At 40.0% G+C, this 26278-nt stretch overlaps 1 protein-coding gene across 3 annotated transcripts in view; it reads left to right on the top strand.

Moving 5' to 3' along the window:
- Positions 1-3422: 3422 nt before the first annotated feature.
- Nars2 (asparaginyl-tRNA synthetase 2, mitochondrial) overlaps positions 3423-26278 on the top strand; it is a 103754-nt gene continuing 80898 nt past the window's right edge. For 2 of the 3 annotated variants that reach the window (XM_028770706.1, XM_028770707.1), the window contains exons 1-5: positions 3423-3563; positions 7921-8030; positions 9586-9706; positions 11255-11395; positions 23201-23281. In XM_028770706.1, coding sequence (XP_028626539.1) covers positions 3423-3563; positions 7921-8030; positions 9586-9706; positions 11255-11395; positions 23201-23281 — 594 coding nt within the window. Of the gene's footprint in view, positions 3564-7920; positions 8031-9585; positions 9707-11254; positions 11396-23200; positions 23282-26278 lie in introns of those variants that run through there. The other variant, XM_028770708.1, reaches the window with a different exon arrangement.

Raw genomic sequence — 26278 nt, 5'->3', positions numbered from 1 at the left:
GCTACGCCCTCTGGCCTTTAGGTATCTCATGAATATGAAGATGTCTTGAGGCTCTGCAGCCTCTACCTGTGGAGGGGCTAGTAGGGGTTGTCCTACATGCCTGAAAGGCATGGATGGATGGAGATCTTCCGCCTCATGTCAGGAGCCTGGAGTCTGGGAGCATGGCAAAATGCATGCTGTCCCTTGCAGGGAAACCTGTGAAGTCTCCAACCTGTTGGGTCTCTGGCCATCTCTAGCCAGTGCTCAACCAGAAACCATGCTGTCCTTTCACAGTCCTACACACCCATATGAGGCTTAGTCAAGCAGCGAGACTATCCCTACACTAACACCTACCCTCCTTCATTTCCATTCCTATGTGAGCATCTGAAAGTTCAAGTGACTTCCTGAGAGTTCCATCATGGGTCATACAGACAAGACTTTAAACAAGGACTTCTGATCATCAGGCTCATGGTTTTGTTCATTATGTTATTGAAGGAAAAAAAGATGGAGTTATGATGAAATGGAATTTTGATGAACAGGAAGGAGAGCCAAAGTTTAAACTTCTGAAACACCAATACACATCTCTTTCCTTGTGGTAAAAATTAGAAAGTCTAAGTATGACAATTGTCACTGAAGGTAACCTGGAAATGCCACAGCTTGTCAGAGGGTATATAAATTGGATCATCAACTCAGAAAACAATTTGCCAGGGCCTTGTGAAGTTCAAGATGAATATGCTTTAGGCTACAACACTTAGACAATCTTTTAAATGTGTCCAGTATATTAGTACAATATTTTTTTAAAATCAAAGTCATATCTAGTTTCATGAGACCTGAGCCTTCTTAATCTGAGGTATTCTTCTTAAGAAAGAGAATACATTATAAACATAAGTAGGTGTCAGCTTAGAACAAAAGAAAGAATTGTAAGAAGTTTCTGGTTTAAGTTAGCTAAAGTATGTTTTTTAGAACTCTATCAAAACCTTCCCGGAGAGACTACAGAGATGGTTCAGTTTTTGAAGAGCACTGGATGCTGTTGTAGAGGACCTGAGTTCTATTCCCAGCACCCAAATGGCGGCTCATAATTGTCTGTAATTCCAGTTCCAGGAGATACAACGTCCTCTTCTGGCCTCTGTGGATACCAGGAACACATTTGGTACACAGATACACATGCGGGCAAAACACCTTAAAAAATAATCCTTCGTAGAGTTCAGGAATAAGGCTGACATAATTTACTACACAGATAGAAAATATCAGAGGGTAACAACATGGACATTTCATTTGTTTCTCACTCTTAGCCACTTCAAGAAACTTTGTGAATGAGAGAAAGTCTGGTAGACAAGCCTTTTTTATGTTGTAGGAGGAGCAATTCATGGGTGTTTAATCACTAGAGTAACAAAATGAGTAAGAACACGGATGCAGCAAGACTGTTACGTAACTTGGTGTATACAGCCAAAGTGATTGTGATGATGGAGTTAAGGCATGAAGAATTCTTGGCATGGAACAGCCACTCTGTAACACTCTGCCCATCATCATGGCTGGCACAGTACGACATTCACATTAGAAATGTCATTCCTGCTGCGATCGGGAAGGTGGTGAATCTAAAGGCAGAAGTGTGGATCTAAACACTGAAAACGTATCAGAAGAAGATAGAATTTGACACAGTAAAAGATAAAAGGGAGCGGTTGGATCTGAGCACAAGGCAGGCAGGCAATGGTTAGCTTTCACTGCGTTTAGATTACCCATTGCTAACTTTCCATCTCATCCACTGGGGGCCTTTTCCTTAGGTTACTGAAAGGTGGTCCTCTGCTCAGTTTTCTTATTAACCCTTTGGCTTACGTAGAGGAACATAGTCTCCCTGAGACTTAGACTACAGTTCTTAAAATCTAGCAGAGCAAAGAGGAAGAAGAAAGAAGATGAGACAGAAAAAATAACCTGAAGAGAAATTGAGCTTGCTGGTTGTTGGTTTCCCTTTCTTTGGGGGAAGGGGATATCTAACATACTTTTATACTTTAAGATATCAGCTCTGTCTACATATTTGGAAGGCTACAAGTTTCTGCTTTTTTCCTTTTTCAAGGTTCCAGAAGTGCCCAAAAGTATTTTTATTGGAGATATTTTGAAGTCTGTCTAGAGAAGAGTTTTATAATTCTTTCAGGCCATTTTTTTCCCAGTACTTTTTCTGGTCCTTTTCTTCTTCTTCTTTTCTTTTTTTCTTTTCTTTTCTTTTTGAGACAGGGTTTCTCTATGTATCTCTGGCTGTCCTGGAACTCACTCTGTAGAAGACCAGGCTGGCCTTGAACTCAGAAATCCACCTGCCTTTGCCTCCCAAGTGCGTGCGCCACCACCGCCTGGCTTCTGGTCCTCTTCTTACAGGTAAATTTCTGACATTCTCATATGGCAAAATTCTAACCTTTCTCAAAACTCAGCCTAACTAACTTTTTCTCTGGGTTGCCACTTTACTTGCCACATACATATCTATGTGTGCTCTTGCTGGATATAATGTAATGATTTCTCTCTGTTTCTGTCTCATTGTCTCTGTCTCTTTGTCTGTCTCTGTCTCTCTATCTCTCCCCCAAGCTTCATCTTTACATCATAAGGTCCTTGATGGACAGGACTATGGTGTCTTACAGTGACAACTTTAATTATTCCTAATCTTGACCTTTTCTTGTTTAACTAGATAAAAGCATTATCATGTGCCTCACTGAGTTATGAAAAAAACTTTGTGTAAACTTAAAATGTAGCTGAATACATGAAAAGGTCATTGTTTTCAGTTCAGACAAATGCAACTGAGAGAAAGACTTGTGATTCTGGCAAGCAAAGCTTCAGTCTGTCCTTTTAAAGCAATGGAGTGTTTGGATACCACACAACAGTGACTTCAGCAGGTTTGGAGTCTGACTTCCCACAGCTCAGAACTCCTCTCCACGCTTAAGACTCTGTACAGACACTTGCCTTCTGCATCTGTCAATCCTGCCCACGAGTATTCCTCAGTTTTCTCTTCGATGACTCGGAAGAAACTTCCTAGCTACTTTTGAGAAACCTGAGCTTTGTGCCTTAGCCCCGCCTACCTCAACTCCTGCACAGCCACCCTCTCCACCCACGTGATCCAACCCTTTGGCCCGCCTCTCAAGCGCCGGCACACGATCACGCATGCTCAGCCTCTGCCTAGCGTGATGACGTCAGAGAGCACGCGGGGTGACGTAGCTCAGTTGCAGCGTGCTTTAACTCTGGGTTTTCGCTCAGGTCCCACTTACAGTGTAACATAGGCTTCTGTGTTCCGTGTAGTTGGACCTTCCGTGCTTTCGGAAGCCGGACGCGGAGGCGGGGTCCTGCAGGGACGGCTCGGGGCGCGGAGGAAAGAGCAGCACGAGCGCCTGACGGCAGGACTGCGCGGGTGAAGAAGGCTGCCCCCGCGGGCTGCGAGCTCGGGACGTACCCTGGCCGGTCTCACAATGCTCGGGACCCGGCGCCTACTCGGCGCGCTGCGCCTCTGTTCCTCCGTTTCCTGCCCCAGGCCCCGCGCGTCTGCCAAAATGCGCGTGCGGGATGCCCTCGGGGTCCAGGACGCGAGTGGGGAGTGCGTAACGGTGCAGGTGGGTGTGTGGAAAGACTGCTTGCTGCCTGAGCTTGCTTGGCTCCGAACTGTCCTTTTGGACCAAGCTTGGGCTGAGCAAAGTTGGAAGTGAAGGCGTCTCGAGAGTCCACACTTGTGAGACCGTGCTGTTAGTTTTGCAAATCGTTCTGAGGAGAAGTGCAGCAGCTGAGTTTTTCATGACATCTAGGCGTTAGGTGTAAACACTTTGATCATACGGAAAAGTTGAAATGAACACGCCCCCATTTATTTATTTATTTATTTATTTATTTATTTATTTATTTTTGCAGTAATAACATGGGATGTCTTGCCCTAGTTTCTTGAGAGCAGAAATTCTGTCTTCCCCTTTTTCCTGTTCACCTGGTTGGCAGGAAATAGTGGCTCCAGGTGTCCAGCCTTTTGACATTGCAACAAGATGTTTCCACCTACCAAGGTCATACTTGAGCCATCGAATTATCGGTTCTACTGTCCAGTTTAAAAGTCTCCTAACGTTTACCGCTCCGTGTCGGGCTGCATTCATAGCTATCCTCAGTCGGTCATTGGACACAGAACCCATGCCTGTTCAGTTTCAGCTACTTAGGCTCTCGAGACTTCCATATAACTAAACTAGGAGAAAGAGCAGGATGTTGTAGTTTGACAAGCTAAGGGCTGCAGTTGCCTTGGCTTAACTCGCTTGCCCTATCTAGCTTGTTACTTACAGGCATGTCATTATAGTGCCTCAGGCCTCCGTTTCTCTTATGAAAATGGAGATAGTCTATATTTTGGAGAGGTCTGAAAATTAAACGAGTTAATGAGTATACGCTATTTAGAACAGGCCTCTCAGTTAATGTTAGCTGCTGTTATTTGAATAGATCTTCAAGGCACAGAAAGAATAAGACTGGTGCTTGGTTTTTTCTCCTTGAGTTGCTGAAACACTCTAATAGGTCTTACCTATATTCTTGGTATCTAGCAGTATGACCAAGCTGTTCTTCCTTGCGTTTATTTCGGTTTTATACTTGTTCCATGATCCAAATCAAAGCTATCAAAACTGTTTGTTGTCCTCTTTGATTAATTTGATGTGCACTAATGATATCATTTGGGTGATGATCAAAAGAAGATTCAAAGATGAACTGAACCTACTACCTAAGTAACAGGCTTTCTTTTACTTGGGTGCTTCACAGTATAATATGGAAACTGCTAGCCACTGTGGCTCTGAGCACTTGAAGTGTGTTTCAACTGCATGGAGATGTGTTGTAAAAGTAAAAGACATAATAACTTTGAAGAGTAAAGAAATATGAAAATATAAATATATAATAAATATATATTAATAAAAATATTTTATATTGATTATATGTAAATGATACTCAGAGTATAATTGGTTGAATAGCATGTTATTACCTATTTTTACTTTTAATGTGAGGACAAATCTTTTTAAAGGTTAATTTTATCTTGTATTTATGTATATGTGTCTGCATGAGTTTATGCCACATAGACAGGAGTACTGTGGAGAGCCGTAGTGGGTGTTGGATCTCATGGAGCTGAGTTACAAGCAGTTGTGAGCTTCCTCAGAAGGTACTAGGAACCACACTCAGGTCCTCTAAAAGAGTAGCAAGTGCTCTTAACCTTGGAGCCAACTCTTGTAAAACTCACACTATCTTTCTGTTTAGCCCTAGTTTATAGTAGTGTGGTACTTATTAGTGGTCTGAATAAAGAGCTATAAGAAAATAGGGAGTTCCTGAGCTGTGTGGAGGTGAAGAAGGTGTTACCTGCACATCTGGCTGTCTTGGAGGATAGCATCCCCCGGCAGGGTAACTGAGGTACTGGAAATAGCGGCAGGATGGGAAGGAAATAGCATTCCAGAAAAGCTTGTTGATACTTCAGAATAATGACTGTGTTTGAGTTCCATTGTACTACCTGATAATTTTTTTTCTACCTGGATAATCTTTTAAATTTTTTTTCTGTGTCTGTTCTTTTCATAAATCCCTGCAGCCACTTTGTTTAGCCCTTGTAAGGATTAAATAGCACAATACTTAGAATTTAGGACAGAAGCACAAAAATAGTCCTCAATGTTAACCTTCCAACAAGTAAAAGTAAGAGTGGCACTTCGGAAGTTACCATTGACTGAGAGTGAGCAGATGTGGGTGCCTTTGTGGGCTCGGTGCGATGAAGTGCCCTGTACATGAGACTGAAGTGGTTCACACTTCGTGCTGTGTAACACTTTCTGTTCACATAACTTTGAGTTCACACTTGTACACCAGTTCATCAGCACTGTGACTTTTATCTAACAGCCCGGAGCCACCAATTGCTAATTTGTCAGAGAGGTATGATAATCATTAGGATTTCTATGAGAAGGAGACAAGACAGTATATGAAAGAAGTAACCTTTTTTTTTTTTAACATGACACATATGGTAGAAGATACTATTTTACTTAAACATGTGTGTTGGAGAGATGGCTAGGCAGTGATGAGCACTTGGTACCATTCTAGAGAATCAGAGTCTTTTTCCCAGAGGAGCAGAGTCCATTGGCAGAACCTAAATCAGGAGGGTAAGTGCAGCTCGGTAAGTGCAGCTCCAGGGAACCCAGTGCTCTCTTCTGGCCTCTGCAGGCACCTGCTCTTACCCGTCATACTCATACACATAAGTGAAAATAAAGAGGCAGAGTGTGATGGTACACACATTTAATCCCAGTGCATGGGACACAGTGGCAGATGGATCTCTTTAAGTTCCAGGCTGGACCCTAGACCTTGTCTCAAAAATAAACAACAACAAAAACATTGGACTGTTGTCTATGTACTCTCAGTAAACTTAAGAACAAGTAAGTGTGCTTCTTTCCCTTAAAGTATTCTGGGCACACCTGTAATCATGTATGTAGGTATTGCTGACCGACAGGCATGGTAATAATAGGAATTTTTGTGTGTATATATAGCTTAATTTCTTGCTTTCGACAAGTGTGATTAGTAAGAAGTATCTATCCATTTCTTTACATTTAGGGGATACTTCACAGTGTATCTTTGAGTGTCTTTGAAAATATTGTTCTCTGTTAACTCTTGTGCTGGTTACATTCAAGTTAGGAATGTAGCTGCTAGTCTACTTGAAGACGTCTCATTTGTACTTGCACATACCTGTCATTTAAGTTAAGGCTGTCTTTGAAATTTATGTATCACTGTGTGTTTATAATGAGTCTTTTCTTTTTATCATGAATTTTTACTTGTTTGGTGTTAACATTTCTGTTCCTGCTGCAGAGCAGTTTTTGCTGTAGCAAAAGATCACATTTGAAAAATACTCAAGCTGGGCGGTGGTGGCGCACGCCTTTAATCCCAGCACTTGGGAGGCAGAGGCAGGCGGATTTCTGAGTTCGAGGCCAGCCTGGTCTACAGAGTGAGTTCCAGGACAGTCAGGGCTACACAGAGAAACCCTGTCTCGAAAAAACCAAAACCAAAAAAAAAAAAAAAAAAAAAAAAGCTCAAGAGGCTGTTTTTGATATTAATATTTCTAAAATTTTAATTTATTGGTTAACATACAAAGAAATGGGTTTCAGTGCAGGAGAGATGGCTCAGTGGTTAAGAGTACTCACTGTTCTTTGAGAGGAATAACAAGACAAGAGTTTAGCTCCCAATACCCACATAAGCCAGCTCCTAACTGTAACTCCAGCTGTAGAGGATCTAACACCTTCTCCTGGTACCCCTATACACATGATGCATACAGACACACAAATAATTTTTTAAATCTAGTATGAACCCACAAGAATTAAAAAAAATAGATTTCTTTCATTGTGACATTTTTATATGTATATTTCATTATACTTTTTTGTTTGTTTTGGGTTTGTGGTTTTTGTTTTTGTTTTTTTTGTTTTTTGTTTTTTTGTTTTTTTTGACCTAGACTAGCTGTGTAATCAAAGTCGCCCTCAAACTTGGGGTCCTCTTGCCTTGGCTTCCAGGTGCTGGATCACAGGTGTATACCATACTTAGCTTCATGAGACTGTTGTTTTGTTTCGTTTTTTATTTTAGAAATTTTTGTGTGATATCTTGTATTTTGTAAACACAACAAACTATCATATGATATTTCTAGTCTAATGATCTCTCTGGCTGACATAAGGAGAAAGACACTAACATGTAAATTGTAATTTTTTTTTTTTTGTAATTGCAAAAGGAATATTTTTGAAAAGCCAATATTAAGGTACGCCACTAAATATCCATCCCGCTGTGATATGAATCACATGGAATCATGTACACATACAGCTAAGCCGAAAGCAGTTCATTTTATGTGGCTGACATACTGAGGCAAGATTGTGAACATCTCTTTCAGTCTTTTTTTGAATGTGAAATGAAGATGTAAAGTGTTTGATTTTTAAGCTCCTATTTAACAATACGTCCTTTCAGGGATGGATCCGGTCAGTCAGATCTCAGAAGGAAGTTTTGTTCCTGCATATAAATGATGGGTCTTCTTTGGAAAGTCTTCAGGTTGTTGCTGGTTCAAGCTTTGACAGTAGGTAGGTAGGTTTGTTTGTCTGTTTGCTTGTCTTATCCGTTCTGTTTTCTAAAGAGTTGCTTTTTCTTTTCTAGTGTTCTCCACTTCCCTGATTGTTTTCTTTGACACCTGAATGATTGATCTTTCTAAGCATATCTATGAAAAATAGCTTTGAAGAAAACTCCAGGTCTTTGGAGTCAGGAGCCTTCAAGCTTAACACTTTCACATGTTGATATCTTCTGCCCATGCTTTACTCCAATCTTTTCAAACTTATTCACTCCTCCCCTCATGGTTGTTTTTAGACCTTGCACATGTTGGTCCCTCTGCCTGATACAGTCCTGTTTGTGGTTCCAGTTTAGACATCATCTGGTGTTTATATCCTGTGACTATGACAGGTGCTTCTCTGCTCCCACGGTAGCCTGTACCCATCCTTCATAGAATACATAACATTGTTTGGAAATTAATTAGTAATTAACTTATTAGACTCATTTAAGTACTCAGTCTTTGAAGTTAGAAATGATGTATTCAGTTTTTTTGTTCATAGCTTCTGACAGTGTTGGAAAATAACCAATTATTATTGAATAACTGGAATTTTTATGGTCTCATTATTACATGTTAGATCTAATAGCATTTTGTGTTGAAGTATAACCTCTCACCTTGACCAAAGCAACGTATAGAAGAGTAAGCTTTTTGGGGGCCAAAAAGTTTCAGGTTAAGAGTCCATGACCATCATGTTGGAGAGCATGGCAGCAGACATGCACAGTGCTGGAGCAGTCATTGAGGTGGAGAGAATGAGGAAGCTGACTGGAAATGCTCTGGGCTTTTGCACCCTCAAAGCCCACCTTCAGTGACACACCTCCTCCAATAAAGCCATACCTCCTAATCTTCAAACGGTTCTACCAACTGAGGACCATACATTAAATAAATGAGCTTCTGGGGCCCCTCCTCAGTCCTACCAACACACTGTTCCACTGTGACAACCTTTTAAAAGAGGTTTGTGTTCCTCTGATGATATCTGTGAAGGTAACAATTGCATGGCTCTGTTTAGCCCTGCTAAAGCATGAGGCAGCTCATAGCTGCTCAGACAGTCTGAAGCAGCCCCACATCCCCATACCTGGGATTAAAACAAAAGCTATTTCTATGTTTTTTAAAGAAGCCAAAATTCTCGAAATGTGGGGCCTCCTCTTTAAAAAAAAGACACAATAAAATCTACATGTGCCAGGCAGTGGTGGCGCACACCTTTAATCCCAGCACTTGGGAGGCAGATGTAGGTGGATCTCTTTGAGTTCCATGCCAGCCTGGTTTACAGAGTGAATTCTAGGCCCTTCTCCCACACCCTCCAAAAATCACAACAGTTACATAATTTGTTAATTCTAAATACTTGAGTAAATTGTTAACTCCCCTTGTTCCCATTTTAAAATTTAAGGAATTCATTTTTATAGTCCCTAGTCCTGCAAGAGTGCTTGCAGATTATTTAACTAAGGGTACTTTTGACATTGTATACTCTAGCAAGATTATAATTGAAATAAAGGCTATTGATAATGTCTTTTCTGATCTCAGTTTTTTTGTTACTATAGAGAATTGGCTTTTGGGAGTTCTGTGCAAGTTCAAGGGCAGCTGGTCAAAAGTCTGTCCAAGAGGCAAAATGTGGAACTGAAGGCAGAAAAGATTGAAGTTATTGGAAAATGTGAAGCCAAGGTATGTTTGCTGGCAGTTTTAAGGGGCTGTTTAGGTTTAATTTAAAACATGGGTGGTCTGTTTAAGTCTGTTGAGAGGATGACACTTAGGGCGAGTTTCATTTGTGACTTTCCTGATCATTGAAACAGACCACATTACCTAGCATGAAGTAATGTTCCAGTGATTGCTTCAGCTTCTAGAGGCCAAGTATTCCTTAGTCTGTACATCTCTCTGGTACCTGTCCCTTCTGAAGTCTGTCTGCTGGACATTGACTTCTTGTTTTTGCTAGAACTGATTTTTAAAAACTAATGGGCATAATTACTGTCCCTTGCTCTCTGCGGTTCTTATACTTTTGGTTTAGTGTTATATATTTATTTTAAACTTTTATTGTTCCAAATCTCAAATCCAAGACCTCAACATGTATGTGGGTGGTATCCCCTGTCCCCTGCCCCCTGCCCTTGTGCTAAAAATCAAACCCCAGATCCTGCCATGGGTAAATGCTACTCCCTCCCACAGCTGAGTGTTACTTAACATATTCAGACATGAGAGAATTCTCAGTCTCTACTGATGGGACTATTGCTTTCCTCTAATAAGTGTGATATCTGTTTCTATACAGCATAAGAATTAATATTTATCCAAGATCTAGAGTACAGAGGAGACTAGAAGCAGAGTGCTAGCTATTTATTTATTTATTTATTTATTCTTTTTAACTTTACTGTTATCTTTAATTGAAGGTTAAGGTTTTGTTTGAAAGAGATGTTTGTCTTGTTCATTTCATAACCTAAGTATGGACAGGTTGGAAGTGTTTCAGGTTAGAATGATAATTTCCTTTAAGTTTTTTCCCCAATCTTCAGTACTGTGCTAAATGAAAGAAAGCTGTTGCCAAGATAACAATAACAAATTGATAAACAATAAAGCCACCTTAATAAGTTATGCTTGTGGACTTTCAAGGCATTGGGAGAAGTACCAACTGTGTGTGTGTGTATAGTGGTAGGAAAGTCTTCTATGCCTGTAGTGTTTGAGCTCATGTGTCAGAGTGAATTATTTTGAATAATTACCTGCAAACCCCTTTAGTTTTAAGAAACTGACAGCTAATGGATAGAAATTTGATAAATAACAGGCAAGTGTCAGTGACATTGAGTAATTTAACTGCTAAGTAGTAAAGCTGGCTGTAACCCAGCATCTAACCTAACTCCACCCAACTGTTGTGTTTACCTGATAGAAGTAATTGGGTCATAATCCATTTTATTAAGAAATAGGGGCTAGAGAGAGGGCTCCAAGGATAAAGATGCTTATCTCTAAGCTTGATGTGACCTAAGTTTGAGTCTTAGGACCTACATGGTTGCAAGAGAAAACCAACTCCAATTTGTCCTCTGATCTTCATACATTTGGTGGTGGTGGTGGTGGTGTGTGTGTGTGTGTGCAGAAATGTGCACATGAACACACACAAATACATGTAATTAACTTTTTTTAAAAAATAGAGAGGCAAAGCATCTTCCCAAAGCACTGCTGTTTTAATATTATTCTCTGCTTTTGTTTTCTTTTAAATTTTCCCCATATTTTTGCCAGGAATTCCCTATAAAGTATAAGGAGAGACATCCTCTGGAGTACCTGAGACAGTATCCTCACCTGAGGTGTAGGACTAATGCTCTGGGTTCTATATTGAGGGTCCGCAGTGAAGCCACAGCTGCTATTCATTCTTACTTTAAGGTAAGGCATTTTGCTTCTGTGTGTTTTTTCTAATGCAGAATTTGAATAATTGTAAGCCTGGAGTGTTTTCCTGAAAGATCTCATTTGTTTTAAATACTCTTTACTCCATAAAAAATTAAGTGTCACAGACATGCATATGTGTCTTCTCCCCTTCCCTCTTCTCTTTCCTGGTATGTTTAATAGCATTGTTGAGGAACAACTGGCATAAGGAACTGTACATGCTGAATGTTTATGGTCTGATGAGTTTGGACATGACTATGCACCTGAAGGCATCACCACTGTGAGGGGATGTCTGCGACCCTGAAAGTTCATATCTGTAATTAAATATCTCTTATTTTACCTTCATTTTTAAATGCTTTTTGGAATATAGACTTGCAGGTCGGTAGACTTTTTTGTGTATATGCGTGTATGGGTGCTTTGCGTTTATATATGTGCATGCGTGTACCATGTGGAAGCTAGAAGAGGGTGTGAGATTCCCCTGCGACTGGAGTTACAGACAGCCTTGAGCCACTGTCTATGCTTAGGGAATGGAACATCCTATGGAAGAGCAGCAAGTGTTCTTAACCACTGAGACACAGGTCTTTGAAAATAGGCTTCTCTTGAAGTCACGTGTAGCCCAGACGGCCTCTTCTTGCCTCAGCTGCCCAAGTTTGAGAGTTACAGACAGGAGCCCAGATTCCTTAAAGTTACCACTGTGTCTTCTCATTGTTTCTAGTGAGACTTGATGTTCTCTTTTTCCTTGGTTCCTCTGAATAATATCTTTTTCCTTTGGCTTCTCTTTGTCACTGTTTTTTGTTTGTTTTAAAATTCAATTATTATTTGTTTTGGCATAGTTTTGTTTGTCTCTGTGTTCGGGCTGGTTAAGTTCTTGGACTTTTTGACTTTTGTTTTTTATTTGCAGTGTTGCTGAAGCTTTCCTGATATTTGCAATTCTCCTGATTTTAGTCCCCTTATAGCTAGCCATGTGTCAGCATGCCCAGCTCCTGAAGAGTGCTTTTAGCCATCATTTTAAAAAAATATTTTTTTGTTGTCTCTGAGATTATCCCCGTGTTAGACTACTTAAGAATATCACATAGCAGGGCCTCAAGCATGCTAGCCGAGTGCACTTGTGGGCAAAAGATCAGTTCTTAACCCTTGTTTGTTTTGAGGCAAGAATCTCATTAAGTTGCCCAGGCTGGCCTTGAACTTGTGATACTCCTACCTCAGCCTCCTAAGTAGCTAGAATCACAGGCCTGCACAACTTCACCCACCTGGGACTTGTTTTTTATGTCATGTCTACTTAACTTTTCTCTCTTCCTTCCTTCCTTCCTTCCTTCCTTCCTTCCTTCCTTCCTTCCTTCCTTCCTTCCTTTCTTTCTTTCTTTCTTTCTTTCTTTCTTTCTTTCTTTCTTTTCCAAGGGCCTCTCCTCCCATTGTTGCCAGCTAAGGCCATCCTCTGCTACATATGCAGCTAGAACCATGCATCCCTCCGTGTGTACTCTTTGGTTGGTGGTTTAGTTCTTGGGAGCTCTGGGGTGTCTGGTTAGTTGATATTGTTGTTCTTCTGTTGGGGTTTCAATCCCCTTCAGCTTCTTCATTCTTTCCCCTAACCTTTCCATTGGGGTCCCCATGCTTAGTCCAATGGTTGGCTGTGAGCATCTGCATCTGTATTTTCAAGCTCTGGAAGAGCCTCTTGGGACAGTTCTACCAGGCTCCTGTCAGCAAGAGTTTGTTGACATCAGCAATAGTGTCTGGGTTTGGTGTGTGCAGTTGGGATGGATTCCTAGGTGGGGGAGTCTCTGGATGGCCTTTCCTTCAGTCTCTGTTCTGTTCGTTGTCCCTGCATTTCTTTTAGACAGAAACAATTCTGGCTTAAAATTTTTGAGATGGGTGGGTGGCCCCATCCCTCAACAGGGGGCTGGGGAGGGGGAGATGTGCCTATCCACTGGATGTGGTCTCTACAGGTTCTCTCTCCCCTTTGTTGGGTATTTTGACTAATGTCATCCTGGTTGAGTCATGGGAACCTCTTGATTCCCTGGCATCTGGGACTTTCTAGTGGCTACTCTGTCTCCTATCCCCCACTGCTACACACCTCAATTCAATTTCCTGACCCTGGGTACTGCTCCTGTCTCCTCCCACACCTGACCTTGCCCCCTCCTTTTTTTTCCCTCCCCCTCCTCTCTTCCTCCCAGACCCCTCCTTCCCTCTACCTCCCATGATTATTTGTTCCCCCTTCTAAGTAGGACTGAAACATCCACACTTTGGTCTTCCTTTTTGTTGAGCTTCGTATGGTCTGTGAGTTGTATCGTGGGTATTCTGAGCTTTTTGGCTAATATCCACTTATTAGTGAGTACATACCATGTGTATTCTTTTGTGACTGGGTGGCCTCACTTAGGATGATATTTTCTAGTTCCATCCATTTGCCTGTGAATTTCATCAAGTCAGTTGTTTTTAATAGCTGAGTAGTACTTCATTATGTAAATGTATCACGATTTCTGTATCCATTGAGGGACATCTGGGTTGTTTCCAGCTTCTGGCTATTATAAATAAGGCTGCTATGAACATAGTAGAGCATGTGTCCTTGCTATACGTTGGGTATCTTTTGGGTATATGCCCAGGAGTAGTGTAGCTGGGTCCTCAGGTAGAACTATTTCCAATTTTCTGAGGAACTGCCAGACTGATTTCAAGAGTAGTTGTACCAGCTTGCAATCTCACCAGCAATGGAGGGGTGTTCCTCTTTCTCCACATGCTTGCCAGCATCTGCTGTTACCTGAGTTTTTTATTTTAGCCATTCTGACAGTTGTGAGGTTTCTGTTAAACATTTCTTTAGGTGCTTCTTGGCCATTTGAGATTCCTCAGTAGAGAATTCTCTGCTTAGCACTGTACCACATTTTTAAATAGGATCATTTGGTTCTCTGGAGTCTAACGTCTTGAGTTCTTCATATTGGGTATTAGCCCTCTATAGATTGTAAAGATCTTTTCCTAATCTGTAGGTTGCCGTTTTGTCCTATTTATAGTGTCTTTTGCCTTATAGAAGGTTTTCAGTTTTATGAAATCTCATGTGTCAGTAATTGATCTTGGAGCTTGAGCCATTGGTGTTCTGCTCAGGAAACTTTTTCCATGCTGATGTGTTTGAGGCTCTTTTCCACTTTCTCTTCTATCAGATTCAGTGTACTTGGTTTTATGTGAAGGTCCTTGATCCACTTGGACTTGAGCTTTGTACAGTGGATCAATTTGCATTCTTCTATATGCTGGCCATCAATTGTTCTAGCACCATTCATTGAATATGCTGTCTTTTTTCCACTGGATGGTTTTGGCTTCTTTGTCAAATATCAGGTGACTATAGGTATATAGGTTAATTTATGGGTCTTCAATTCTATTCCATTCATCTACCTGCCTGTCTCCATATAGTTTTTATCAGTTGTCCTATAATACAGCTTGAGGTCAGGAACTGTGATTTTCCCCAGAAGTCCTCTTCTTGTTGAAAATATTTTTTGCTATCCTGGGTTTTTTGTTATTCCAGATGAATTTGAGAATTGCTCTTATGAAGAATTGAGTTGAAGTTTTGATGGGGATTGCATTGAATCTGTAGATTGCTTTCAGCAAGATGGTCATTTTTACTATATTAATCCTGCCACTCCATGAACATGGGAGATCTTTCCATCTTCAGAGATCTTCTTCAATTTCTTTCTTCAAAGACTTGAAGTTTTTGTCATATAAATCTTTCACTTGCTTGGTTAGAGCCACACCAAGGTATTTTATATTATTTATGACTATTGTGAAGAGAGTTATTTCCCTAGTTTCTTTCTCAGCCTGTCTATCCTTTGAGTATATCCAGCCACTTTGCTGAAGTTGTTTATCAGCTGTAGGAGTTCTCTGGTGGAATTCTTGGAGTGACTTAAGTATACTATCATATCATGCACAAATAGTGATAACTTCCTCCTTCCCAATTTTTATCCCTTTGGCTTCCTTTTGTTGTTTCATTGCTCTGAATAGATAGGGAGAAAGTGGACAGCCTTGTCTTGTCCCTGATTTTAGTGGGATTGCTTAAAGTTTCTCTCCATTTAATTTAATGTTGGTTACTGGTTTGCTGTATATTGCTTTTACTATGTTTAGGTAGGGGCCTTGAGTTCCTGATCTTTCTAAGACTTTTAACATGAAGAGGTGTTTATTTTGTTAAAGGCTTTTTCAGCATCTAATGAGATGATCTTGTGATTTTTTTTTTTCCTTTGAGTTTGTTTATATAGTGGATTACATTGATGGATTTCCATGTATTGAACCATCCCTGCATCCCTGGATAAGGCCTACTTGATCATTGTGAATGATTGTTTTGATGTGTTCTTGGATTTGCGTTTGTGAGAATTGTATTGAGTATTTTTGTATCGATATTCATAAGGGAAATTGGTCTGAAGTTCTCTTTCTTTGTTGGGTCTTTGTGTGATTTAGGTATCAGCGTAACTGTGACTTCATAGGTCGAATTAGGTAGTGTTCCTTCTGTTTCTATTTTGTGGAAGAGTTTGAAGAGTATTGGTATTAGGTCTTCTTTGAAGGTCTGATAGAATTCTGCACTAAAATCATCTGGTCCTGGGCTTTTTTTTGGTTGGGAGACTTTTAATGACTGCTGCTATTTCCTTAGGGTTATGAGACTGTTTAGATGGTTTATCTGCTCCTGATTTAACTTTGGTACGTGGTATCTATGTAGAAAACCATCCATTTCACCTAGATTTTTCAGTTTTGTTGAGTATAGGCTTTTGTAGTAGGATCTGATGTTTTTTTTCTAATTTCTTAAGTTTCTGTTGTTATGTCTTCCTTTTTATTTCTGATTTTGTTAATTTGGATACTGTTTCTGTATGCCCTCTGGTTTGTTTGGCTAAGGATTTATCTATCTTGTTGATTTTCTCAAAGAACTAGCTCCTGGTTTTGTTGATTCTTTGTACAGTTCTGTTTGTTTCTAACTAGTTGATTTCAGCCCAGAGTTTGATTATTTCCTGCTGTCTACTCCTGTTGGGTGTGTTTGCTTCTTTTTGTTCTAGAGCTTTCAGATGTGTTGTTATGCTGCTAGTGCATGCTCTCTCCAGTTTTTTTATGGAGGCCCTCAGAGCTGTCTGTGAGTTTTCCTCTTAGCACTGCTCTCATCATGGCCCATGAGTTTGGGTATGATGTACTTCATTTTTGTTAAATTCTAAAAAGCCTTTAGTTTCTCTCTGTATTTCTTCCCTGACCAAGTTATCATCAAGTAGAGAGTTGTTCAGGTTCCATGAGTCTGTGGCCTTTCTGTTGTTTTTGTTGTTATTGAAGACCAGCCTTAGTTCTTGGTGATCTGCTAGAATGCATGGGATTATTTCAGTCTTCTTTTATGTATCGAGGCCTATTTTGTGACCGATTATATGGTCAGTTTTGGAGAAGGTACCATGAGATGCTGAGAAGAAGGTATTCTTTTGTTTTAGGGTAAAATGCGTTGTAGATATCTGTTCAATCTGTTTGCTTCATAACTTCTGTTAGTTTCACTGTGTGTGTTTAGTTTCTGTTTCAATGACCTGTCTATTGGTGAGAGTAGGCTGTTGCAGTCTTGAACTATTGTGTGAGGTGCAATGTGTACTTTGATCTTTAGTAACATTTCTTTTATAAATGTGGGTGCCCTTGCATTTGGGGAGTAGATGTTCAGAATTGAGAGTTCATCTTGGTAGATTTTTTTCTTTGATAAGCATGAAGTGTCCTTCCTCAACTTTTTTTGAACTTTTGTTTGAAAGTCAATTTTACTAGAATGGCTATTCCAGCTTGTTTCTTGGGATCATTTGCTTGGAAAATTTTTTCCAGCATTTTACTCTGAGGTATTGTCTGTCTTTGTCACTGAGGTGTGTTTCCCATATGCAGCAAAATGCTGAGTTTTGTTTATGTATCCAGTCTTTTAGTCTATGTCTTTTTATTGAGGAATTGAATCCACTGATGCTAAGAGATATTAAGGATCAATGATTGTTGCTTCCTGTTATTTTTGTTGTTAGAGGTGGAATTGTGTTTGTGTGGCTGTCTTCTTTTGTTGTGAGAAGATTAATTTCTTGCTTTTTCATGGGTGTAGTCACTCTCCTTGTGTTGGAGTTTTCCTTTTATTATCCTTTGTAGGGCTGGTTTTGTGGTAAGATATGTTTAAATTTGGTTTTGTCATGGACTATCTTGATTTCTCCATCTATGGTAATTAAGAGTTTTGTTGGGCTTAGTAGCCTGGGATGACATTTGTGTTCTCTTCGGGTCTGTATGACATCTGCCCAAGATCTCTGGCTCTAGAGTCTCTGTTGAGAAGTCTGTTATAATTCTGGTAGGTCTGCCGTTATATGTAACTTGACCTTTTTCCCTTACTGCTTTCAATATTCTTTCTTTGTTCTGTGCATTTGGTGTTTTGATTATTATGTGATGAGAGGAATTTCTTTTCTTGTCAAATCTATTTCTTGTATGTTTATGGGCTTCTCTTTCTTTAGGTTAGGGAAGTTTTCTTCTATAATTTTGTTGAAGGTATTTACTGGCCCTTTGTGTTGAGAATCTTCACTCTCTTCTATACCTTTTATTCTTAGGTTTGGTCTTTTCATTGTGTCTTGGATTTTCTGGATGTTTTGGGTTAGGAGCTTTTTGCGTTTTGTATTTTCTTTGACTGTTGTGTCAATGTTTTCTATGGTATCTTCTCCACCTCAGATTCTCTCTTCTATCTCTTGTATTCTGTTGGTGATGCTTGCATCTGTGACTCCTGAAAGCTTCTAGGTTTTCCATCTTTAAGGTTGTCTCCCTTTGTAATTTCTTTATTGTTTCTATTTCCATTTTTAGATCCTGGATGATTTTGTTCAATTCCTTCACCTGTTTGGTTGTGTTCTCCTGTATTTCTTTAAGGGAATTATTTATGTCCTTCTTAAAGTCCTCTATCATCATCATGAGATAGGATCTAAGATCAGAATCTTGCTTTTCAGACGTTTTGGAGTATCCAGGGCTTGCTGTGGTAGGAGAACTGGGTTCTGATGATGCCAAGTAGCATTGGTTTCTGTTGCTTATGTTCTTGCGTTCACCTCTCACCATCCGGTTATCTCTGGTGTTAGCTGGCTTTGCCTTCTCTGACTAGAGCCTGTGAACCTGTGAGCCTGGGTGTTTCAACACTCCTGGGAGTCAAGCTGTCTCTGGGTGTGATTAGGGTGTGGAGGGCTGTAGCACAGGGGTTGCTCCTGGGCACAAATGTAAACCGGAAGCGTTCAGATACAAACCAGAAGCTTTTCAAATACAAAACACAGGCCTAATTTTAAAATTATGAACTTATGTATGTCTAATGTCTCATTTGTAAGTTAGTTTTGATTAATTTGTTTCATTTTGCCTCTTGTATACCGTTTGATTTCAGTTGCTATCAGATGATGTGGATTTTACCTTATGCGTACTGGATATTTATAAAGGTTCTCAGTCTGTGTTCTGGTATATCATTAAGTTACTTGAAAGTAGTTTAATACTTTTGATTCATCATGTCTGGAACAGTGATTAGTGTACTACTGATTATTTGTTATGGTCTAGACCAGTGGTTCTGAATCTTCCTAATTCTGTGACCCTTTAAAGCAATTTCTCATGTCATGATGACCCCTCCTCCCAACAATATAATTATTTTTTGTTGCTCTTTCATAACTATAATTTTTCTACTATTGTGAATCATAATGTAAATATCTGTGTTTTTTGTGAAAGGGTCATTTGACTCCCAAAGTGGTTGCCCCACACAGGTTGAGAACCACTGATGGAGGGCAAAGCCTTCCTGATTATTCTATCTGGCTGTGTGAGCATCCAGCCAATAAGCAGATACCAAACCCTGTCTCCACCAATCTCTGTGGACCATTCCCTTGACAACCTTGCATAGTTTCTTCTGTTCTTGTACTCATCATCTGTACCTGGCACACACCCGGTTCTCACCCGTCTGATACTCTGGCCTATGAACTGTAGCCACGCTCTTTCTTCAGACTCTTGACAGTTCCTCCTCAGCTCAGGGAGGCTTCTGGGGCCCACCTTACTTCCTCTTTCCTGAGCTGTGTCTGGAGGGTTTGCACTATAGTCAGCTGGGAGCCTTGTTTCTTACAACACAGATCGCACGCTGCCTCTGTCTGATGTCTGATATCTTGAAAATCATTGGTTCAGGATGGAGGATGGCCTCTGTGAGGGGGATGGGGCAGCATTTGGGATGTAAATAAATGAATAAATAAATAAGAAAATCATTGGTTCATACGATTTGCCTCCTGTTTTTATCCTATTTGTTTCATGCGTGCTCAGATAAGAGGGTGAATCCAGTCAGTCTCTCTCTCTCTATCTCTCTATCTCTCTCTCTCTCTCTCTCTCTCTCTCTCTCTCTCTCTCTCTCTCTCTCTGTTGGTCCTGTCTGTGGGAGGACAGTGGTGATCCAGCAGATAAAGCCTGTGCTATTTTCCCATGGTATCTCTTCAGACTCTGCTAGTTTACAGAGGTAGTGCAGCACTCTGCTCTTCCCCGGGGCCATCTGAATGCACAAAGCTTCAGTCCTGTTCTACTTCACCAGGATGCTATCACTAGAGATTTCTGGAAGACTACCAAAGAGCAGCATAGCTTTAAGGCATGTAGTTTGATTAAACAGGGAAAAGTAAATTTTACCCCATTATACCTTATAAGGGGCTATTTACATGTCGTCTCATAAATTTACTTATGTACCTTTTATATTTTTTAGTAGTGCTTGACCCATACAAATACAAAATCTTTCTAGAGGTTCAAAAAAAAAGATGGCAGCAGCGGTGGTGTGTGTGTGTGTGTGTGTTTGTGTGTTTGTGTGTTTGTGTGTGTGTATGTGTGTATCCTGGGCTTTAAGTAACTGAGAAAATAGACCTGTTTTAAATCTGAGACAGTTTTATATAGTTTTGGCCACTAGATGGTGCTATTGACAATCCATTGACCCACTGACAAGTAAACTTTACCTATTTTTGTATATTTCTTTATTATTTTGAGCTTTTATAAATATGAAAACAATTTAAAATGTAAAGTATAAAAATCTGAAATAACAAAAATAGTTGCAATGAAATAAATCTATAAGTATGTAGTTGAAAGTAATTTTAGCATTGTTAATAGTTATAAAGTCAAGATCCTAAAATGCTATAAATTTACTTTTTAGTTTTTAAAAAAATATATTTGACGCGTATGTGTGTTTTGCTTGCATTCATGTGTGTGCAGCACATGTGTTCTGAGGCCTGTGAATGCCAGAATGGGACTTCAGATCCCCTGGAACCAGAGTGAAGAGATGATTGTGGGTACCGTGGGGGCTGTGACTCAAACCCAAGTCCTCTGGAAGGACGCGCATGCTCTTAGCGCTGCCCATGCCGCCTACGCCATCTCTCCAGCTTATCACTTTACAATTTTTAATTACATTAAAAAATATAATCCTAGTGTTTCATTTTGTGGTGTCTGCTTGTGTACATGACAATTTGATTTGTATATTTTCAAGAAGTCACAGAGTGTGTTGGTTCATGACTGTAATCTCAAGTACTCAGGACAGTGAGGCAGGAGGATTGCCAGAAGTTGTGGTTAGTAGTTATCTCCTCATACATGGCTGCATAGTAAGATTATATCTCACAAGTCAACAAAAAGGCCATTGTTGTACTTATGAATGATGGTTACATATTACCTAGTATTTGACTTATTACTGTAAGCTTGTAAAAAGATGTTAAAATGTCATAGATTCCAGACCTACCAAATTTATTAATATAGTAAAAACTGGGAATTTGAACACTATTTTATGCTAGGATACTGTAACAACCTAAGTCATTTTTTGGTTTGAATATCAACAGTGATTTTGTGCAGATGTGGGGCTGTGGGCCTGTTGCTCATGTTACAGGAAGGCTTCAGTCACTCGGTTGAGGCAGACACCAGCACATCCCATCTCCCCTTGCGGCTCACTTTGCATTCAATCTGTGTCTTTCTGTCTCACCTTCTCTCTTTCAGACTTTGCTTGTGCTACTCTTACTGCCCTTCCTTTGATGTTCCCCTTTATAGCTTAGGTAATGCTATGGACTTTGATGAGCTTTGCTGGCAACTCTAAAACTTACAAGCTGATAGCCTCCTGGAACAGCTCGACATTAGTTATTAAAATTATCCCCATGCTCTGCTGGTTTTGTGTTTTAGGAGTCATGTTATTTACCTCACATCTGTGAGCTGCTACACATGGCAGTTCACCAGCTCTGGTGTTGGCAACTGTAGTTAGCCGTTACATTTCTTCTCCCCACCCTCATTTCCTTTGGATTTTTCACTTCCTTTCTTTGTTTACTGTGCTCATGCTCAGAGTTGCCTACACTCACATGGAATAAATGATTCATGTTCATAATTCTTGGCTCATAAGAAATAAAATTTTTATGCAATAATCTTATTGATTATATTTCATTGGTCCTTTTTAGTGTGCGGTGTGTGGCACCTCTAAGCACACTGCTTTCAGGTTAAGTGCATATTTGAATAATTTCTGGGAGCTTAATTTATAGCTTAGATGTTTAACCAGTCCATATCTATGTAAGTTGTTGATTAAATAATTTCTTTTGTGGTCAGAACTCTTGAATTCAGAGAAGGTCATACTTGGAAGGTCTCCTCTGATTATGCCTAAAGTTGTTTTTACGTTCTACTAGAGATAGGCAGAACCTGGCAGGGATGCAAATGCATGAATTTATTGTATTGATCTCAAGGCTGAAACTCTGCATTAAGTATATAGCATTCTGCCTGTATACTGTAAATTCTCTTTTAGCTATCTGCACTCCCATCCTGCCACATCCATTCTGCATGTAACCTTTTGCCTACATGCATAGTTAAAATGAGAGAACCATAACCTTGAAGTTGATGGGTTATTTCAATCCTGCTAGCAGCAGCTTTTGTGGTTCACTAATGGAAATAGTTGCAGACTTTTGATCGGAAGGACTGCAGTTGGGCGCCGCAGTGATGGATGGGCTTGCTCCTCTCAGAATGTTCTTCAGGCAAAGGAAGTACGCTCACTGCCTGTGCAGTGTGCAGTGTGCATTGTACCATCGATTGAATGACAGAGACTCGTTAGATCATCCCTCTCTCTTCCTATTTACTTCTCTAGTCCTTATTTATCAGCCAGTATTTTCTCCTTTTTGATGATTCATTACCGCTGAGGTTTCGTTTCAAGATAACTTCATATTGTTCACTTTGTATTCCATTAACAGTGTGGGCAATGTCATTACGACATTAGCCTTGGGTGAAGTGCATTCCTTAGATCATCCTCAGTATATTAGGGGTGAGCAGGAGAGATAGCATTAGCGGGGGTGGGGGGAGAGAGAGAGAGAGAGAGAGAGAGAGAGAGAGAGAGTGTGTTTAAGAGCTTGTGCAGTATGCCTAGCCTAGCTACTGACTAGTTGTTTAACTTGGAAATTTATGAGAGATCTCTTTGGGACAGGGATTGCTTATTTTTGAAATGAAGTAGTTAGACAAGTATATCTAACTCTGTTAAATACTTGCATTTTTTGTATACTTATTATAATTATATCAAATATAGTTAAACATTCAATAATGTGTGATAATGTATACCTATAATCCCAGCACAAGAAGCTGAGAGACAGGAGGATCAAGAATTGAAGGCCAACCTATTGCTAGTCCGTACTAAACCTCTCTCAAACACTCATAAACAAACAAACAAAAACTTACTTATCTGATCTTTGAACAGTGTTATATTTGGAGAGTTGTCGAGAAATGCATAATGACATTATGTTGGTGCCATTTTAATAGTAAAATGCGCATTTGTTCTTGGAATTCTTTCACATACAAATGTACTGAAGTGTTCTCCTTCTCTTCCAGGACAATGGCTTTGTGCACATTCATACCCCAGTACTCACATCCAATGACTGTGAGGGTGCCGGAGAGCTTTTTCAAGTGGAGGTAAGCTGTATTCCCCTTTTATTGCTGCTTAATGTTTCTCTTTAAGGATTTGCTTTAAATTTAATAATGATTATGTGGACTGAAGATCATGACTAGCACCTGAAGCTGTCAGTAGTAATAATCCTCGAGCAACATTCGCTCGGCTCCTGTCTCCTACTATTCCACTGTAGCTAGAAGGGATGAATTTTTAACTTAGTGTTCTGTTTGCTTTTCTATGGAGTACATGTGTCAATAAAATCAGAAATGGAGGAATATTTAGAGTCAGGAAGGGAACCAGTGGTACAAGAGAATGGCAGGGAGAAGAAGGGTTGTAAATAAGAACAAAACATTACAATGTATACGTATCTATAAAATATCACAATATATACACATCTATAAAATGTCACAATGAAGCCCATTTCTTTGTATGCCAATCAAAAAAAAAAAAGAAAAAGTAGAGTAAAAATCAAAGTAGATAAAAAAATTTTAAAAAGAGTACAAAAGTATGCATATAAAGAAAGAATTTTCCAAAATTGTAAAGGAATAGGTTTTTTCCATAAGAAATGATTCACCTCCTAGAAAAGTTTTTTTCTCTGTTCAACTTAATTTTAGTTTTGAGCATATTTTCCCAACATGTCTGTTCATCCTGTTCTCTGCTCCCTGGTTTGTTCCCTTTGTTCCCCTACACAGTTTTGTCTCTGCTTTCACATCATATGTACATATGTGATTTTATGTCCTTATATGAAATCTAGAAACCAAGAGATCAAACATGATATCTGTCTTTCTAAGGTAGACTTAGTGTAACAGCTCTGCCTGTATTCACTTTTCTGCAGATAGCATCTTTGTTCTTTATGATTGCAAAATTCCCGTTGTGTAGGCAGGGAAAACAGCTCCTTCGGTAGAGTACTTACCAAGGATTTGGGTTGAAATCCTGCTATGTCACGAACAAGGTGTGGCAGTGAATATTTGTAATTCTAGTACTCTGGAGATGGAAATGATAGGATCAGAAGTTCAAGGTCATCTTCAGCTAAAGCAAGTTCAAAAGTAGCCAGGTTACATAAAATGTGTCTTTAAAAGACTTCCATTGCATATATATACTGTCATAAGTGATGATGAACATGTAGGTGGTTTTATTGCGTGCTATTGTGAAGAGTGTTGTAATACACATTAGTGTGCAAGTGTTTCTTTGAAGTATAACTTGTAGTAGATTCAGTTTTAGAGATGGTGGGGAACCTTTTTAAGGATTTCCATAGAGGCCTGACTAGTTCACGTTATCAACAACAGTGTGTGAACCGTCTCTTTTGTCCCATCCTTGACGGCATTTGTTGTTGCTTAATGACTGCCATTCTGACTAGGGGGAGGTGGACTCTCCATATAGGTTTATTCTGTATTAATAGGCTAGTGAAGATGAACCTTTTTTCTTTCATATGCTTATTAGCCATTTTTTCTTCCTCTTGTTTATCTCATTAGACTATTTCATAATTGGTATGGGGGTTGAGTGAGAATGGCCCCCATCGGCTCATAGCTTTGAATATTTGGTCACTAGGGAGTAGCAGTATTTGATTTAGGTTCATTTTTCTGCATGTGGCTATCCAGTGTTCCTGGGACCATATGTCAGAGAGGCTGCATTTTCTCCACTATATAATTTTGTTTGTCACCATTGTTAAAAATCAAATGGTGGTGGTTGTGCAGGTTTACATCTGAGTCCTCTATTTTATTCCATTGATCTGTGTGTCTGTTTTGTGCCAGTTCTATGCTGACTTTATTAGTTAATACTATGGCTCTAAAGCATAACTTGAAATTAAGTAAAGTGGGTGATCCCTTTAGCATCGTCTGTGTGGAGGGGTATAGAATGTTCTTATTTGTGTGGGTGTGTTCACACGAGCATGCAACTTCATGTGTCTGCATGTGGAGGCCAGAGGTCAAGATCAGATGTCTTCCCCCATTTCTTTCTACCTAACCTTTTTCAGATGGGTCTCTCACTAACCCTGCAGCTCATCAGTAGGATGAGGCTTCAGACTGGCCAGTGAGTTTCAGGAATCCACCTGTGTATCACCCCCTTCCAGGGCTGAACATGTACATGTACTGCTGTCCCTAGCTTTTACGTGGGTTCTAGATACCCAGCTCACATCCTCATACCTACACATCAGGCACGTCAGGAACTGAGCCATCGTCTCTGTCACCAACATTCTCTCTGCTCAGGGTTATTTGGCCATCTGGCGTCTTTCGTGCCTTCATATGAACCTCAAACGTGTTTTTATCTATTTCAATGAAGAATGGCTTTGGGATTTTTATGAGATTTCATTGACTCTATAGATTGGCTTTGGTAGAATGGCCATTTTTGCAATGTTACTTCTTCCAATCAGTGAATGTAGGATGTCTTTCTACTTTCTGGTGTCTTCTTAGGGTTTTTTTTTTGTCTTCTTCAGTGAGTGAGTTTTCATTGTAGTCTTTCATTTCCTAAGGTTTATTCCAAGGGCTTTTCTTGTTTTTAATTTTAAGGCAATAGTGAATATGATTGTTCCCTTGATTTATTTTTCAGGAGTTGCCATTGGTATTTAGGAAGGCTTCGGGTTTTGTATGCTGCTTTTGTAGCCGGCCACTTTGCCGCTGAGCTCCTATCACTTACTGAAAGTGCTAAGAGTCTTCTGGTGTCTTTAGGATCTTTGTGGTGGTTAAATGAGAAGTGTGCCCCACAGGCTTAGGCATTTGCACACTCGAATTCCAGTTGGTGGCACTTACTGGAGCAGTCTGGAGGAAGTGAGTCACTGGAGCGGGCTTCTAGAGTTTATGGCCCTGCCCAGCTTTCAGCCTTTCTCTGTGCTTGTGGTAAGAGCTCTAGTCTCTCACTTTCCCACTCCTGCAGCAGTGCCTGCCACATGTTGCCATGCGTTCCCACCGCAGTGGATCCCAGTCCCTCTGGAATCACGAGCTAAAACAAGCCCTCTGTAACTGCCGTTTCTTTTGTAACGGCCGTCAGGTTCTGCTACTTTGTAAAGGCCGGCCGGTTCTGCTGCT

This window comes from Grammomys surdaster, unplaced genomic scaffold (genome assembly GCF_004785775.1).
Source record: "Grammomys surdaster isolate TR1022 unplaced genomic scaffold, NIH_TR_1.0 203, whole genome shotgun sequence".
In the NCBI taxonomy this organism is placed as follows: Eukaryota; Metazoa; Chordata; class Mammalia; order Rodentia; family Muridae; genus Grammomys; species Grammomys surdaster.
Note: the sequence above shows the minus strand (reverse complement) of the source record. Positions and strands in the feature narration are given on the sequence as shown.